Below are 17,584 nucleotides of genomic sequence, written 5' to 3'. Positions count from 1 at the left end.
TTTGTCAGTTTTGTGAGATTCGAAAGGCCGTGCAGCTTTAAAGGAGTAAACCATTTAAATTTGTCAGACGTTGTGGCAAGAAATGTGTGCGTTTTATATAACAGCAGTTGCAGCAACTGTCCCCTTCCCACATGTGGTGATGTGGAAATTTCCCCACCTGCTTTCGAGTCCTGACCCTAAGCGACTGATAAGGCCGTCAGATCTGCTGAGTCTTTGGGTTTCTTCACAATCAGATTGGAAGTATTTGGTGTGCTGCCTCAGTTCGACGGGTATAAAAACTTAGAGCCAAAACCCCACAACACACACCCCTGCACAGAGGACGTGAGGTACGTTCAGCTGCACTGGTTCTTGCTCTCTCCCAGCATGCACAATGTCTCTGTCTCGAGTTGACTGTTGCATTTATACCTGCAGGTCTACTGGGACGCCAACATGTTTGATTCCAAGTTCGCAGCTTTGGCTCTGCTGCTGTTGTCCAGCTGCTGCTGGGCCGACCCCAAGGTATCACCTTCACACCTTCTGTTGCATCACAGCGCTCCAGCAACAACCACATCAGTGAACGACAGTATATTTTTGCATACATTTTTATATTGGCAGATTAATTTGCTGCAAAATGTATCTGAGCATCGTTTCAAGAAAAACCACCAAGAAACTTTCACTGTAAAGTTCACTGCAAATGTAAATTGTACAAAAACATTAATAGATATTTAAAAGTTGAAAGAGGCTATGTTGTGCAAATTATTTATCACCTTTTTGTATATTTTTGCAAAAAAAAAACCTATAACATTGAGTTGTTAAGATTCCAGCAGCCTCACTTATAAATGATGTGCAAGTATAAAAACCACATGTATATCCAGTGGCGTGCCGTGGGGTTTCAGTCAGGCACTTCAGTAGAAGTCAACTATAACCTATGTAAACAAAGTGCACAACACAACGACCACACTTCACACCATGCCACAGGCATACAAAAATATGCAAATAATTAAAATATGCCAAGTAAAGCAACAATAAATCCCAATGAGTATATCAATCAATTATTAATCAATGAATTAGTATCAATGCACAATTTGCCAAAATCCACGAGTGCACACATAATTAAACAGCCACAGATACAATGCAGCAAACCTTTTCAGTGCGCCCCAATTAAGCTCAATGTCAATCAATATGCTCAAAGAGCACATGTGAACAATTAAAAGAAAAAATAGAAAAGTAACACTCACCCATTGTTTGTAAATAAAATCCATGCGGCTGTCCTTTTTTACAAAGCGTTCAATATAGGGACGTGTATAAAAATTCTATCCCATACCAATATAAAATCTGACAGTGAATTCAGAAAGAACATGAAAAACCCTTTAAAATGACACAAAATCATGTGATTATCTTACATATTCAGGAAATTACAGGGCATTTTTGTGCTCGGAATTGAGCTTGTTTTCCTGGCCTTAATGAATAGATGAAACAATAGGAATGATGGATTACCACCTCTCCTTCATTGTCCTTCATTTTAAATGGTATACTGTATATCATGTCAACACTGGCAGTCGCTGGATTTTGGCGATCAACCAGAATCTTTGTGAAACGGCCAATCCTTCTGAACTTCAGCAAAAATGAAGAGAAATACTTACTATTTATTCTCTATACATTGATTTTTAATCTCTATTCTTCCCTCCGGGACAATTTAAGTGACTTTGACAAAGCAAAATCAAGAAATCGAGCAACTTCTCTCGCCGATTGCCTGTGACGAAAAATTCGAACACGAGGTGGGAACTGGGTAATTCTTCTACGTCATCAACCTAAAAATAGATCAGGATATCCCTCCAACAGCCAATAGGAACGCGAATCGCAGGGAACTCCCTGTGTGACTCCTGGAAATGCGGTCACATGCAATTATGCAGAACCTGATCGAGGCGATGGCCACTTGTCCACATCCCTAGTTCCAAAGAAGAGAGTCTTTCTTCTCCAGTTGTGCTACTTGCCTATGTTTTTATCCGTTTGAGGGTTGAGAACGAACACTCCACGGACGCAGTAGACGCATCAGACATGAAAGCGCATACATTTCTGTCATACTGTCCAAAAGGCCCGTCCTCCTCAGAAAAGCCAGGAGATCGCTGATACTTCTGCTGTGAAAGTTTGACATGTTGCACATGACTTTCAGCTTTCAGTCTATTCAGATCAAAATGAGGAGTTTATAAATGAGGCCCCGGTGCTTGATGTCAGCCGACTGAAAAGTTGTGTGACTGCTTCCAGAACAAAACCTCAGAAGATCTATAAGTTGTCTTTTGTACGTCATTCTGGTAGCTTTAACCTGAACATACCATGCAAAGTATTTTGTGACTCATTATCTTTGTTTATGATCCTTTTTCTAATATGTGTTTGTATTTTTTTTTTTTTCTTCTTTCCCACACGGACGCAGCTGCCAGGTACGTGAACCATTCCACTTCTTTTTTGCGGCATGATCACTGATGTATATATACGCAATGAAAAGTGAAATGTGTTGATGTGCTTAACCAGAAGAAGACTCTGGGGAGCTTTCTGTCTCTGAACTTCTGAACCGAGCCAACAGAAACCTGGGTGAGTGTGAGTTGCTGCTGCAGAGGACTGTGAATGTACTTGGTCCTATAAGGAGCAGTTTTTGGAGCACCTGTGTGATGTGTTTCAGTTCCATCTGAGAATGATCCCATCCTGATTGGAGGAGACATCGCTATCGACGATGATGCTGAGAAAAATGCCGACCCCTGCACCAGCAGAGGCTGCATGTGGGGCAAATGGAGTGATGGGAATGTCTACGTCCCGTACTACATCAGCAGTCAGTTCTGTAAGTGTCACACAGAGGTCCAGAAGGTCAAAATACTGTGCATCTGGAAAGTATTCACAGCGCTTCACATTTTCCACAATTTATTATGTTACAGCCTTATTCCAAAATGGATTAAATTATTTTTTCTCGATCTCTGTCAAACTTGTACACACAATACCCCATAATGACAATGTGAAAAGGTTTAATATATGTATATACAGTGAGGAAAATAAGTATTTGAACACCCTGCGGTTTTGCAAGATCTCCCACTTAGAAATCATGGAGGGATCTGAAATTTTCATCTTAGGTGCATGTCCACTGTGAGAGACATAATCTAAAAAAAAAAAAAGTCCAGAAATCACAATGTATTATTTTTTAATAAATTATTTGTATGTTACTGCTGCAAATAAGTATTTGAACACCTGTGAAAATCAATGTTAATATTTGGTACAGTAGCCTTTGTTTGCAATTACAGAGCTCAAACGTTTCCTGTAGTTTTTCATCAGGTTTGCACACACTGCAGCAGGGATTTTGGTCCACTCCTCCATACAGATCTTCTCTAGATCTTTCAGGTTTGGAGTTTCAGCTCCCTCCAAAGATGCCCTGGCTGTGTGTTTGGGGTCATTGTCATGCTGGATGATTCTCAGTCTGTATGATGTTCTACTGAAATCAGCCAGTTTGCTCTACGGGATGGTAAGGTTAGACGGTAGACCTTACTTGTCTGAAGCACCTTGAGGCAACTTTGTTGTGATTTGGCACTATGTAAAAAATAAATAAGAAATCACATGTAAGTATTCACAGACTTTGCTATGAAGCTCAAAATTGAGCTCAGATGCCTCCTGTTTCCACTAATCATCCTTGAGATGTTTCTACAGCTTATTTGGAGTCCACCTGGGATAAATTCAGTTGATTTGACATGATTAGTAAAGACACACACCTGTCTACATATAAGGTCCCACAGTTGGCAGTGCATGTCAGAGCACAAACCAAGCATGAAGTCAGAGGAATTGTCTGTAGACAGGATTGTCTCAAGGCACAAATTTGGGGAAGGGTACAGAAATATTTCTGCTGCTCTGAAGGTCCCAATGAGCACAGTGGCCTCCATCATCTATATATGGAAGAAGTTTGGATCCATCAGGTCTCTTCCTAGAGCTGGCCATGCATCTAAACTGAATGACTGGGGAAAAAGACCTTAGTCAGGGAGGTGACCAAGAACCCGATGGTCACTCTGTCATTGTGAATACTTATGAACATGTGATTTATGTACATGTGATTTCTTAGTTTTTTTATTATTATTATTATTACTAACCTTGCAAAAATGAGAAAAAAACTTTTTCTTGTTGTCATTATGGGGTGTTGTGAGGAGAATTTTAAGGGGAAAAAATAATTACTCCATTTTGGAATAAGGCTGTAACATAATAAAATGTGGAAAAAGTGAAGCACTGTGAATATGTTTTGGATGCACTGTAAGTCTTGCCACTCATAACAGCTGGGCTGAAGTTAACAAACCCAAATTTTAAAGAACTAATCTACACTGAAGACATACATTTACATACACCTTGGCTACAAATGTCCCATGTCTGCACATATTCCATTTTGTCAAACTACAAATGTCGAATTACTTAGAATGTCTACTTTATTTCTGTATAAAATAATTTAAATCTATCTGTTACACTATACGAGGTCTGTTAGAAAAGTATCCAACCTTTTTATTTTTTCAAAAACCTGATGGATTTGAAGCACGTGTGCTTGCATGAGCCAACCTTGAACCTTTGTGCGCATGCGTGAGTTGTTTCACGCCTGTCGATTGCGTCATTTGCTTGTAAGCAGCCTTTTTGTGAGCACAGGTGGAGTCTCTCGTCGTTTTTTTCTTTGCAAGGAAAATGCCGTAATGACTGGAGCAGCGCGACTGCATCAAATTTTGCCAGAAACTGGGCGACAGCCAGGTGGAAACCATTCAGATTATTCAGACGGCTTTTGGTAATGATGTTATGGGCATCACACAGATTAAGGAGCGGTACAACCGGTTTAAAGATGTCTGCACAACGGTAGAGAGCAAGCCATGCTCTGGGCGGCCATCAACATGCTGAAATGACCAGATCATTTCCAAAGTGAACGCTGTGGTGATGTGGGACCGGCGTGTGACTATCCGAGAAATTGTGGAAGAGGTGGACATCAGCACTTTTTCGGCACATCCCACTGTGACAGAAGATTTGGCCATGAAAAGGAGTGGCAGCAAAATTCGTGCCGCTGCTGATGGAGCAAAAGCACCACTGTGTTGAATTCTCACAGCACATGCTGGACTCCGAAAAATGATGCTCACCTCTTCCACCACTTGGAAGATTCAGACGGCTTTCGGTGTCTTTTCAGTCGTGTGACTATCCGAGAAATTGTGAAAAAGGTGGGCATGTTACAACATGTGCTGTGAGGCTTCAACACGGTGGCGCTTTTGCTCTGTCAGCTTCGTGCCGAAGCCATTGGCATGAATTTCGCAGCAACTCTTTTCATGGCCAAATCTTCTGTCACAGTGGAATGTGCCAAAAAAGTGCTGATGTTGACCTCTTCTGCAATTTCTCGGATAGTCACACAACAGTCCCACATGATCACAGCGTTCACTTTGGAAATGATCTGGTCATTTCAGCATGCTGATGGCCGACCGGAGCGCGGCTCGCTCTCCACCGTTGTGCGGCCGTCTTTAAACCGGTTGTACCGCTCCTTAATCTGTGTGATGCCCAGAGGATCGTCACCGAAAGCCGTCGGAATAATCCGAATGGTTTCCACCTGGCTGTCGCCCAGTTTCTGGCAAAATTTGATGCAGTCGCGCTGCTCCAGTCGTTCTGCCATTTTCCTTGCAAAGAAAAAAACGACGAGAGACTCCACCCATCCTCACACAAAGGCTGCTTACAAGCAAATGACACAATCAACAGGCGTGAAAAAATTCACGCATGCGCACGAAGGTTCAAGGTTGGCTCATGCAAGCACACGTGATTCAAATCCATCAAGTATTTGAAAAAAATAAAAAGGTCGGATACTTTTCTAACAGACCTCGTATGTTTCAGTTTTTATCTACTTTGTTAGATTTCTAGTGGCTCAAACGTTTATATACAAATGTCTCTGTAAAGAGCATAGAACATTGCTGAAGCTTCCAGAAATTGTTGGAATTACTTTTAAAAGCTAATGAATGACAAATGATTAATTAAGGTGTATTCGAGTGTATTTGAAGACCTAATTGTAAAGCCACAGCTCTATTCCCTTCAAATAGACAATCAAAAAAAATTTACTGATGCCCATAAAATAAATAAGTAAATAACTACAGCACTGCAGTTATAGAGTGCAAACCTCCGCCAACACTAGTTTCCAATTCTACAAATTTTTGGCCCATTCAGGGTCCTGGTCATGTCTTCCTCAGATTGCCTCACTGCTGGTTTTGATTATTCTTGTCTGTGGTTTCTGTTTCTCTGTCTTGTGTCTTCTCATCTTGTTATGCTCTGTTTATGATTAGTTTTGTTTCATTTATTTTCTTTGTATCACCTGATTGCCATGTATTTAGTTTTGTCTTTGTTCTTGTCCAATTTGTAGTTTTTTTTTTTTTTTTTTGTATTGCTCACTGTTGTGTATTTGTGTTCTTTCACTCATGGTTCCTTTAGTTACTTAGGTCTCAGTTTAGTTTTATCACATTTAGTATATTATGCTTTAGTCCCTGGTTTTGGTTATTGATTATCTTGTGTTTTCTCCTGGTTATGTTCCTTTGGTTGTGTATTTCATTCTCTGTCAATCATCTTTGTTCTAGTTAGTCATTAGTCTGCTTGCCACTTTATCAGTTATTGTATCACCTTTTATTCTGTAGTCATCTGTTCCGTTCATCACTAGATTGTTAGTATTACACGTATCTGTTTGTTTGATCATAGGCTGTATTTGTTACTCTTGTATGTCCATTTGGTGAGTTCTGCCTTAGTTAAGTCTCTGCCTTTTAGTTTCTGGGTCCTGTCACATGAGCACATCAGTTTGTGGTATTCAGTTCTTTTTGTCTCTGTTGGTTGTGGGTGTGTCTCTGGCACTGAGTTGTTTTGTCTTTCACACCCACCTGTCTTGTCTGGCCACTCCTCTTCCTGAACCTTCCCCACACCTGTTTTACATCACGCCCTGATTACTCCCCTGGTATTTAAGCTCTCACAGTTCCTCACTTCCCTGCTAGTTTGTTGATCGTGTGTCACATCCTCGCTTTCTTTGTCACAGTCTGTTTGCCTTGTTTTTTGACCTTGCTTGTTTGACTCGATCTCCGCCACGCCGTGAACCTGACCCCTACTTGTGTACTGAACAACGAATCTGCCTCTTGCTTGTCTGTACTGCCGCCCAGCTGACTGCCTTTTTGTGTACCGAACCATTGCCTGTTTTTTGATAAAGCCTATTTTTTACCTCCACGCTTCAGCCTGTGAGTCTGCATTGTGTGCCCTACCACTTTCTGTGCCATGTCACACCCAGTCATGACAGATAAAGGATACTAACCTACATAACCCTCTCAAATATGTAAGAAATTTGATCTTTTTTTACAAAGTTATTAATTTTTGATAGTTCATTCAATGTTAAAGAGAGGATTTGTTTTCCAGTTTTCCAAGATTTTTACTGACTTTGACCTATGACCTTGAAAACTGAATCACTTCTTGCCTATCAGGATATGAATCTTCAGTAAAACCTTCATAACGATATATGAAAAATTGTGGGCTCCAGGCTGTTCACAATCAGACAAAAAAAAAAAAATGGGGCAAAAATTATTACCTCTTCCAACTTCATAATCTAAAGAATTAAGCCAAAATACTAGGCAAAAGGTTTAGATTTCCACAAGACTAGTTCATCCTTAGTAACCTTGAAAAGTGCTGCAACCAGCTCTACACTCTCAGGTCAGCATGTGCTGGTGCAGTGCATCAGCTCTTCTCTTGGGCTTTTCCAGCTACTGGGATCCTCAACACTGAGGCACCTGCCTGCTGGATCACACCCAGAAAAAGAAGCCACACATCCAAAACGTCATAGCTTACCTTCCTTCATTGTGATACTCCTCATCTTAGTCTCCCCATGTCTCTGTTTGTCACTGTACCAAAGGATCCTTCAAATCAGCCTACTAGGTTTCACCTTAGGTCACTGGTTGGAGACCAAGTCTCTCAACCACAATAAGACACCAGGACCCTTAAGACTTACCATTCTCCAGTAAACTCATGACTAAAAAAGCTCTTCCCACCACATACAGATACACTTCTGATGCCTCAGTCCAGGACATCATTGAAAGTGCAAATCTTCGTCTTGATTCTGGACAATCACAAACCCAAACAGTATGACTTCTAATGTATGTTCTTGATGACTACAACCAGGTGTCCACAACAGTCCATCAATAATAATAATAATAATAGCAATAATACATTCCATTTTGACACCTTTCAAAAAACTCAAGGACACCATTACAATGCAGCAATAAGCAGACTAAAAGCATAACAATAAACAAATTAGAATTAAAAACTTAAAAGGACATTTACCAGTTAAAAGAAATTATATAACAATTTAAAACTTACTCTGAGTTATTTTCATTAGTTACTTCATCCAAACCATCAACATGTTTATTAGACCCCATTCCTACCAGGCTGCTCAAGGAAGCCCTACCATTATTTAATGCTTCGATCTTAAATATGATCAATCTATCTTTATTAGTTGGCTATGTACCACAGGCTTTTAAGGTGGCAGTAATTAAACCATTACTTAAAAAGCCATCACTTGACCCAGCTATCTTAGCTAATTATAGGCCAATCTCCAACCTTCCTTTTCTCTCAAAAATTCTTGAAAGGGTAGTTGTAAAACAGCTAACTGATCATCTGCAGAGGAATGGTCTATTTGAAGAGTTTCAGTCAGGTTTTAGAATTCATCATAGTACAGAAACAGCATTAGTGAAGGTTACAAATGATCTTCTTATGGCCTCGGACAGTGGACTCATCTCTGTGCTTGTTCTGTTAGACCTCAGTGCTGCTTTTGATACTGTTGACCATAAAATTTAATTACAGAGATTAGAGCATGCCATAAGTATTAAAGGCACTGCGCTGCGGTGGTTTGAATCATATTTGTCTAATAGATTACAATTTGTTCATGTAAATGGGGAATCTTATTCACAGACTAAAGTTAATTATGGAGTTCCACAAGGTTCTGTGCTAGGACCAATTTTATTCACTTTATATATGCTTCCCTTAGGCAGTATTATTAGACGGTATTGCTTAAATTTTCATTGTTACGCAGATGATACCCAGCTTTATCTATCCATGAAGCCAGAGGACACACACCAATTAGCTAAACTGCAGGATTGTCTTACAGACATAAAGACATGGATGACCTCTAATTTCCTGCTTTTAAACTCAGATAAAACTGAAGTTATTGTACTTGGCCCCACAAATCTTAGAAACATGGTGTCTAACCAGATCCTTACTCTGGATGGCATTACCCTGACCTCTAGTAATACTGTGAGAAATCTTGGAGTCATTTTTGATCAGGATATGTCATTCAAAGCGCATATTAAACAAATATGTAGGACTGCTTTTTTGCATTTACGCAATATCTCTAAAATTAGAAAGGTCTTGTCTCAGAGTGATGCTGAAAAACTAATTCATGCATTTATTTCCTCTAGGCTGGACTATTGTAATTCATTATTATCAGGTTGTCCTAAAAGTTCCCTAAAAAGCCTTCAGTTAATTCAAAATGCTGCAGCTAGAGTACTAACGGGGACTAGAAGGAGAGAGCATATCTCACCCATATTGGCCTCTCTTCATTGGCTTCCTGTTAATTCTAGAATAGAATTTAAAATTCTTCTTCTTACTTATAAGGTTTTGAATAATCACGTCCCATCTTATCTTAGGGACCTCGTAGTACCATATCACCCCAATAGAGCGCTTCGCTCTCAGACTGCAGGCTTACTTGTAGTTCCTAGGGTTTGTAAGAGTAGAATGGGAGGCAGAGCCTTCAGCTTTCAGGCTCCTCTCCTGTGGAACCAGCTCCCAATTCAGATCAGGGAGACAGACACCCTCTCTACTTTTAAGATTAGGCTTAAAACTTTCCTTTTTGCTAAAGCTTATAGTTAGGGCTGGATCAGGTGACCCTGAACCATCCCTTAGTTATGCTGCTATAGACGTAGACTGCTGGGGGGTTCCCATGATGCACTGTTTCTTTCTCTTTTTGCTCTGTATGCACCACTCTGCATTTAATCATTAGTGATTGATCTCTGCTCCCCTCCACAGCATGTCTTTTTCCTGATTCTCTCCCTCAGCCCCAACCAGTCCCAGCAGAAGACTGCCCCTCCCTGAGCCTGGTTCTGCTGGAGGTTTCTTCCTGTTAAAAGGGAGTTTTTCCTTCCCACTGTAGCCAAGTGCTTGCTCACAGGGGGTCGTTTTGACCGTTGGGGTTTTACATAATTATTGTATGGCCTTGCCTTACAATATAAAGCACCTTGGGGCAACTGTTTGTTGTGATTTGGCGCTATATAAAAAAAAATTGATTGATTGATTGATTGAAAACAAGATGGTGGAAAGGTAGAGCTGGATGTCATCCGCGTAGCAATGAAAGTGAATGTTATGTTTCTGAAATATATTACCGAGGGGGAGAAGATAGACAATGAAAAGGATGGGACCAAGGACAGAGCCTTGGGGAACACCAGAGGAGAGGGGAGATGGCTGTCATGTGAATGTTTTTAACTGAATATACTGAGTGCGGCCAGAGAGATAAGATGAAAACCAGTCTAATGGAGTGCATGATAAACCAATAGCTGCCAGTCTATGAAGGAGGATGTAATGGGAAATGGTGTCAAAAGGTGCACTCAGGTCGAGGAGGATGAGGATTGATAGGAGTCCGGAGTCTGCTGCCATCAGGAAGTCATTGATTATTTTAACTAGAGCCATTTCTGTGTTGTGGCGGGGACAGAAAGCAGACTGGAACTGTTCATATAGATTGTTATTGGAGAGATGTGAGTGGACTTGAGAGGCAACCGTTTTTTCCAAGGTTTTTGAAATGAATGGCAAGTTGGAAATAGGACGAAGTTTGCTGAAATTATTTGGATATGAGCCAGGTTTCTTGAGAATGGGAGTGAGTACAGCAGATTTTGAAAGTTGACAGAACAAAACCAGAGCTGAGGGAGGAGTAAATGATGACAGTAATCAGAAGTAACAGTAAGGGCCAACAGGCTTTGATAGGGGGGTCAGGAGGTGAGATAATTGAGAAGTGGATGACTTAGATTTCCTGATAAGTTCAGATATATCAGCAGAGGAAGGAAGGTGGAAACTTGAAAGTGGCTGAGGGGTGGGGGCTGGAAGACAGGAGGGGTTGAGTTACAGGAGGTGCTAGAAGTTAGATGCTGGTGGATATTATCAATTTTTGTATTGAAAAAGTTCATAAGTATGTTACAGTGATCAACGAGGGAAAAGAGTCTGGTGGGCAGAGGGAGTTATTAATTAAAGAAAAAGTCAGAGGGTTGTCATCATCAGTGCTAATGAGACCTGCATAATACTTGGCTGTGTTGATTGTCCTTATAATGAAGAATGTAGTGATGGTACATTTCTTTGTGAATAATTAGAGCAGTTTTATTGTAGAGTCTTTCTAATTGTGGACCTTTAGCTTTGAGGAGGTGGAGTTGAGGTGTAGGTGCAGAGTGGGTTAATGAAACAGTCTGGGTTTTTAAGGGAGCAAGTGAGTCCAGCAGGGTGTGGAGACTGTTACTGTAGTAAAAACCAGTTCATCTGTGGTAGAGGGAATGCTGGTATTGAGAGGTGTTTCAATGCCTGAAGTGAGAATTGCCAAATCAATGTTCTTGGTCTTTCTGTGTGGAGTTTGCATGTTCTCCCCGTGTTTGCGTGGGTTTCCTCCGGGTGCTCTGGTTTCCTCCCACTTCCAAAGACATGCGGGTTAGGTGGATTGGAATCTTTAAATTGTCCGTAGGTGTGTGTGTGGGTGTGTCTGTGTTTGTTTGTCTGTTTGTGGCCCTGCGACAGACTGGCGTCCTGTCGTGGGTGTACCCCGCCTTGCTCTCTATGGTTGCTGGGATAGGCTCCAGCCCCCCGCGACCCTTAATTTGACTAAGCGGTAGACGATGGATGGATGTATGTTACGGAATGATATGATACATGAGGGCTTGGTTTTGAAAATAGTTCGATTTACATTAAAAGATGCAAGCATATGATCGGAAATAGGGAGGTCAGTAGAAGAGCAATTGAAAGGGGACACACCAGAGCAGCACACCAGGTCAAGGACGTGACCTTTTGAATGTGTAAGAAAATGTATATATTGCTATATTATACAATATAAGCAGCTTGGGACTATACAGACTGTCCAGCAGACTGAGGAACGCAGCCCAAGTTCACACACAAGAATCTGCAGACCTTTGTTACAAAGGTCAGTGAGAATCTCAGGTTCACAACTAAGAAACCCTTAATACAGCATTCCATCACCTTGGCCATTAATCCAAAATTGGGCGCAACCTTTGACATGATGATTAACTGTAAACTATCTAATTTTTATATTAATGTTGCAATAATGGTTTCCTCCTTGGCTGGCAGCCTTTTTTGGTCATGATGATGGAGTACTCTGTGAAAAAGTAATTCCATCTATTTCTGGAATGTTGTAGAAACTTTCCTGCTGTTTAAAAAGGTCATTGACTTGATGTAAGCAAACTGCTTTCAATTTGTACTTTTTATGATTCACAAATAAAATATTCCTCCAAGAGGAACTGTTGCTAACAACCCACACAGTGTGCCGACTCAGATTAATAATGTGTGTTGTTGATCTACCAGCCTCCCGTGAGAAGTCCCTCATCATTCGTGGCCTGGAGTCTTTCTCTTCTTTCTCCTGCATCCGCTTCAGAGACAAGCGCAGCACGGACCGTGAATGGCTGAGCATCGAGTCTCAGAACGGGTAGGAAAGTGAGCCGGCACTTTTTACCCACTTGAACTCTTGAACTCATCACTGTCCATGAACTTTACTTCTACACAGCTGCTGGTCCTACGTTGGCCGTCGCGGAGGAAAGCAGGTTGTATCTCTGGCACGCAGTGGATGTATTTATTATGGTACCATCCAGCATGAGCTGCTCCATGCGCTGGGATTCAACCATGAACAGACCCGCTCTGACAGGGACAACCACATCAGAGTCCTGCTCCACAATGTTATATCTGGTAATGGAGCTGTTTATTGTCAATGACACTGAGCTTGGAGATGTTGAAGTGCAGCCAAAGTCCATTCAGGGAACAGCCACTGACCTGCTGCTGTATATTTAATGCCAGTTTTGGTGAACAAATAATAATGATAAACAAGAGCAACCTGAGATTTCTGACATCGGCCAGTCTGGATCCAGATCGCCTCCAAAATTTCAGTGGAGTCTTCCATGCCCTAATCTTTATCTGTGGTGCAAATTTGGTGAGAATCTGTGAAGTAGTTTTGACGTAATCCTTCAATGCCTATATAAAGTGAAATCTTGATCCATAATCCAGATCCAGATCACCTCCAAAATTCAGTGGAGTCTTCCATGGATAATATGTACAACCCCAATTCCAATGAAGTTGGGTCATTGTGATAAATGTAAATAAAAACAGAATACAATGATTTGCAAATCCTCTTCAACCTATATTCAACTGAATACACCACAAAGACAAGATATTTAATGTTCAAACTCATAAACTTTATTGTCTTTATTGTCATTTTGAAAAGGATGCCTGCAACACGTTTCAAAAAAGCTGGGACAGTGGTATGTTTACCACTGTGTTACATCACCTTTCCTTCTAACAATACTCATGTAATCCTTCAAAGCCTATATAAAGTGAAACCTGATCCAGAATCCAGATCCGAATCCAGATCACCTCAAAAATTTAATGGAGTCTTCCGTGCCCTAATATGTATTTGTGTTGGAAATTTCGTTAAAATCTGTGCAGTAGTTTTGACGTAATCCTGCTAACAGTAATCCTTCAAAGCCAATATAAAGTGAAAATTGATCCAGAATCCGGAACTGAATCCAGATATAAAGTGAAACCTAATCCAGATCCGAATCCGGATCACCTCAAAAATTTAATGGATTCTTCCTTGGCATAATATGTATCTGTGGTGAAAATAAATAAATAACACACTGAACCAGTTTCACTCCAGCATGCAGTAAACACCTGACTACGATCACCATGATAAATCTGTTAACGGTGAACCGACAGGCTGGCTGAAGGTCAGTGGCCACCTGAATGGATCAAAACTGCACCAAAACCAAAATGTCTCCTCTCACTTACTGCTTCACGTTGACGTAGAGCACGTGGCTCAGTGGGTAACCGCTGGGCTACCATTTCACACTATGGGATCCAGAGATATGTATCACACCAAAAGGCCTATGGGCCTGTGCTGGACTTCATTCTGCTTCACACGGTCACAATACCACTGTTAGAGTTGATTAAACTTTTCTTCAATCTATTCAACACATATTTCAAGTATATATTCTTTCTTGTTTCAAGGTTCTCCAGAATTTTTTTTTTAAATTTTAATAAATACTGTCCATCCTTTTTGAGATACTATTTATTACAAACCTATAAGAAAATCTTTAAAACAAGGTGACACTCTCATCATTCTTCTCAAATCTTATTTGAAGTTCTCTTAGTTTAAGTACTTTATCCCAATACACTGTACAGATTTTAAGTATTGTTTAAGTTAAAAGTACAATTCCAGTTCTGGAGGACTTGTTAGCATAGCTGTTACCAGTTCAGCTTCATTAGCGCACAGCAGATTCATGATATTTGTTGGAGCTAACTCTACTGGCTACTGCTCACTGTGTAATTTTCTCAGACAAAGCAGCCCTGTGTAAGATTTGTGTCTAACTTAGAGGAGCCACAAAGTTAAATTTAAAAGCCAATCCTGATAGCTGTATTCTCAGAGTGAGCCCATTAGCATTAGTTTAAGGCTTGTCTGTAGAAGCAGATTTCACACTGTCCTGTAGTGTAAGAATGCGCATACAGTAAAGCCAAACATGTTTTGTTTCCCACCCGTTTCCAATCACAGTTAATGAGTGCACATTAGTTTTCAGTTCTTATGGGCCCCATTGGTAGCCCTACTGGCTTGTGGGTCTCTTCCACCCCAGATTACAGAGTAAAACAGCACATAAGGGAATGGACTACCTGCAAGATCAAGTTAGCGTCGTAAGCCAACCTTAAATTATTACGTAGGACACAGCATTCAACACGGCTTGGAATTGTTGAATGATGGCATTGTAAAGGTCAGACAGGGGACATCGTAACACGATACTAGATATACAAACATGGTCATCCATGCTGGCACCAATGATGTCAGGATGTAACAGTCTGAGCCACAAAAAACACAGTGAGGATTTGTGACCTCACCAGGAAGATGTGTTGGCATTGATTAGTTGTCTCTGGTGCTCTTCGCACTAGGGGAATAATAATATTCATCTTAACATCTTTAAATAGGTGGCTTAGTTTTATAGATAACTGGCCCACTACCAGTGATGCCGGAAACTCAGTAACGCGTTACTCTAATCTAACCACTTTTTTTTAGTAACGAGTAATCTAATGCGTTAATCTTTCCAAATCAGTAATCAGATTAAAATTACTTCATGTCACTGTGCGTTATTATTATTTTTGCATTGTGGGTCGATAGCAGCATTAAACTTGGTCCGTGGGCAGGAGGTCGGGGTCCGACTGAACTGACCACTTTAAGTGAGCTGTGAGCTTTTCATCCACGGTTTTCTGCAGCAGCTATGACTCGTCCTCACCTCTTAAAGCGCGGTGAAAACAGCACACCTGCACTGAGCTTTACAAAGACTTTTTTATGCTTTTTTACCTCCTTTATTTAGAATTCTGAGCTGAGCCGCTCCGTATCTGCTCGTTAAAAACAGCTGATCCTCCGTGACACGTCAACAACTATTTTCCACTCAAATGCACCTAAACTCTCTTTCTGAGGACCACATGATGTGAAAACGAAATAAAACTTTCTTACCTGTAAATCTGGTCATGTTTTCTGCATAAATAAATGTTATCCATTCTTTGTGCTCAAATGCCAAAGCAGGAGCGAATCCAGATGGAATGGGGGCGTGAGGCAGGGATGTGCCACACGCCCCCACAACACCCCTAGATTAAAGGTCCAGTTTTGAAGCCTTTTTTTACTACAAGTACTAATACTACTTATAATAATAATAATTTCGACAAGTAAAATGTTAGAAAGAATTTAATAGTTACATTTATAAACAATGTAGGTTAGAAATTGCATGTTTTACTGTTACAGTGCTGTCAACAGTTAAATATGAGGTCAAGAAAGAGGTCTTTATTTTACTTTTTATAAAACAAGTATTTATTTTCATTGAAGCCAAGAAAGGGTGACTATAAAATGAGTTTTGGCAAAACAACTATCATCGTCATGTTGAGGTGGCAGAGGGTTGTTGTCGACAGCAGGGGAAAGTAACTAAAAAAGTAACTAGTAATCTAACTTAGTTACTTTTACAATTGAGTATTCAGTAAAGTAACTAAGTTACTTTTTCAAGGAGTAATCAGTAATCAGTAATTGGATTACTTTTTCAAAGTAACTGTGGCAACACTGCGCACTACACATCTATGCATTACTTGTGCATACAACTTTGAGCCAACTAACGGTAAGATTTGAAGTTGTCAAGATGAATTGAATTACATTCTGTCATGTCTCTGGCTTCCTTTCTTGCGCAATAAATACTTTCTCTCTAAACATAACGTACTGATGTGAAAAACAAGTAACTGATGCATCTTCTTATTCTTTTTAAGGAATGGAACACAACTTCAATAAGATTGCGACCCTTAATCAGGGCACGCCATATGACTACAACTCTGTCATGCAGTACCACAAGTGAGAACAAGCAGCTGCACCATTAAAAACTCACAGATCGCATTTCATCAGATGAGTGGTGGATCATTCTTAATGTTCTGTGATGTCATAGGTACGCGTTCTCCAGAAACAATCAGCCTACCATGTTACCCATCCCTGACGCCAATGTGTCCTTCGGTAATGCTAAGGAGATGAGCCGCAATGACATTGCAAGGGTCAACACGCTCTACAAGTGCTGTGAGTATTCAGACAAATATACACATGGTCCAAATATCTGCTCCGTTTGGCACTAATCCAGTCATGTGCTGTTCACAACACAGAGGAAGCTGGACGGTGGAGCTGTGGAAAGACAGTCTTCTTGTCATTACTGGACATCAACAAATCTTCATCTAATAAACTAACTGGAAAACAACTTTTCATTCCTGTAATGGTTTTTATTGCCATTACTTTGGGAACTCTTTTCAGCTACATTGTAATTACAGGGTATTTTAAATTGTATTAGAGGACTGTACAGTTTCAAGCAATAATTATATAATTGAATAGCACTTACAGTTGTATGCAAATGTTTGTGCACCCCTGATGATTTCCATGATTTTCCTTTATAAATCATTGGTTGTTTGGCTCAGTAAACAGTGATATTTGAGAAGTGAAGTACAATTACGATTATTATATATTATACGATTTACAGAAAGTGTGCAATAATTCTTTAAACAAAATAAGGCAGATGCATAAATTTTGGCACCCCAACAGAAAAAAAAATACATCAATATTTAGTATATCCTGCTTTTGCAGAAATAAAAGCCTCTAAGTGCTTCCTATAGCTTCCAATGAGAGTCTGGATTCTGGTTGAAGGTTACTTTGGACCATTCTTCTTTACAAAACATCTCCAGTTCAGTCAGGTTTGTTGGTTTCTGAGCATGGACATCCTGCTTAATATCACACCAT

At 40.3% G+C, this 17,584-nt stretch overlaps 1 protein-coding gene across 2 annotated transcripts; it reads left to right on the top strand.

Annotated features, from left to right (window-relative positions):
• Window positions 1–222: 222 nt before the first annotated feature.
• Window positions 223–17,051, top strand: LOC117522324 (high choriolytic enzyme 1-like). 2 transcript variants are annotated; one of them, XM_034183728.1, is made up of 10 exons: window positions 223–326; window positions 412–498; window positions 2,411–2,417; window positions 2,512–2,568; window positions 2,657–2,812; window positions 12,598–12,718; window positions 12,797–12,975; window positions 16,579–16,660; window positions 16,752–16,876; window positions 16,960–17,051. In XM_034183728.1, coding segments are annotated over exons 2-10 (798 nt in total). In that variant the 5' UTR covers window positions 223–326; window positions 412–429; the 3' UTR covers window positions 16,962–17,051. The 2 variants fall into 2 exon arrangements, with proteins under 2 accessions (XP_034039619.1, XP_034039612.1); XM_034183721.1 differs by having other exon boundaries at window positions 2,509–2,568.
• The last annotated feature ends 533 nt before the right edge of the window (window positions 17,052–17,584 follow it).

The sequence above is a fragment of the Thalassophryne amazonica genome, chromosome 2 (assembly GCF_902500255.1).
Source record: "Thalassophryne amazonica chromosome 2, fThaAma1.1, whole genome shotgun sequence".
Lineage (NCBI taxonomy): Eukaryota > Metazoa > Chordata > Actinopteri > Batrachoidiformes > Batrachoididae > Thalassophryne > Thalassophryne amazonica.
The sequence above is the reverse complement of the archived record's forward strand: the minus strand, read 5'-3'. Positions and strand labels throughout refer to the sequence as shown.

Coding starts and splice junctions, on each gene's coding strand:
- LOC117522324 (XM_034183721.1), top strand. CDS start 430: ATGTTTGATTCCAAGTTCGCAGCTTTGGCTCTGCTGCTGTTGTCCAGC. Junction 12,719..12,796: donor AGCATCGAGTCTCAGAACGG/GTAGGAAAGTGA, acceptor ACTTCTACACAG/CTGCTGGTCCTACGTTGGCC. Junction 12,976..16,578: donor GCTCCACAATGTTATATCTG/GTAATGGAGCTG, acceptor ATTCTTTTTAAG/GAATGGAACACAACTTCAAT.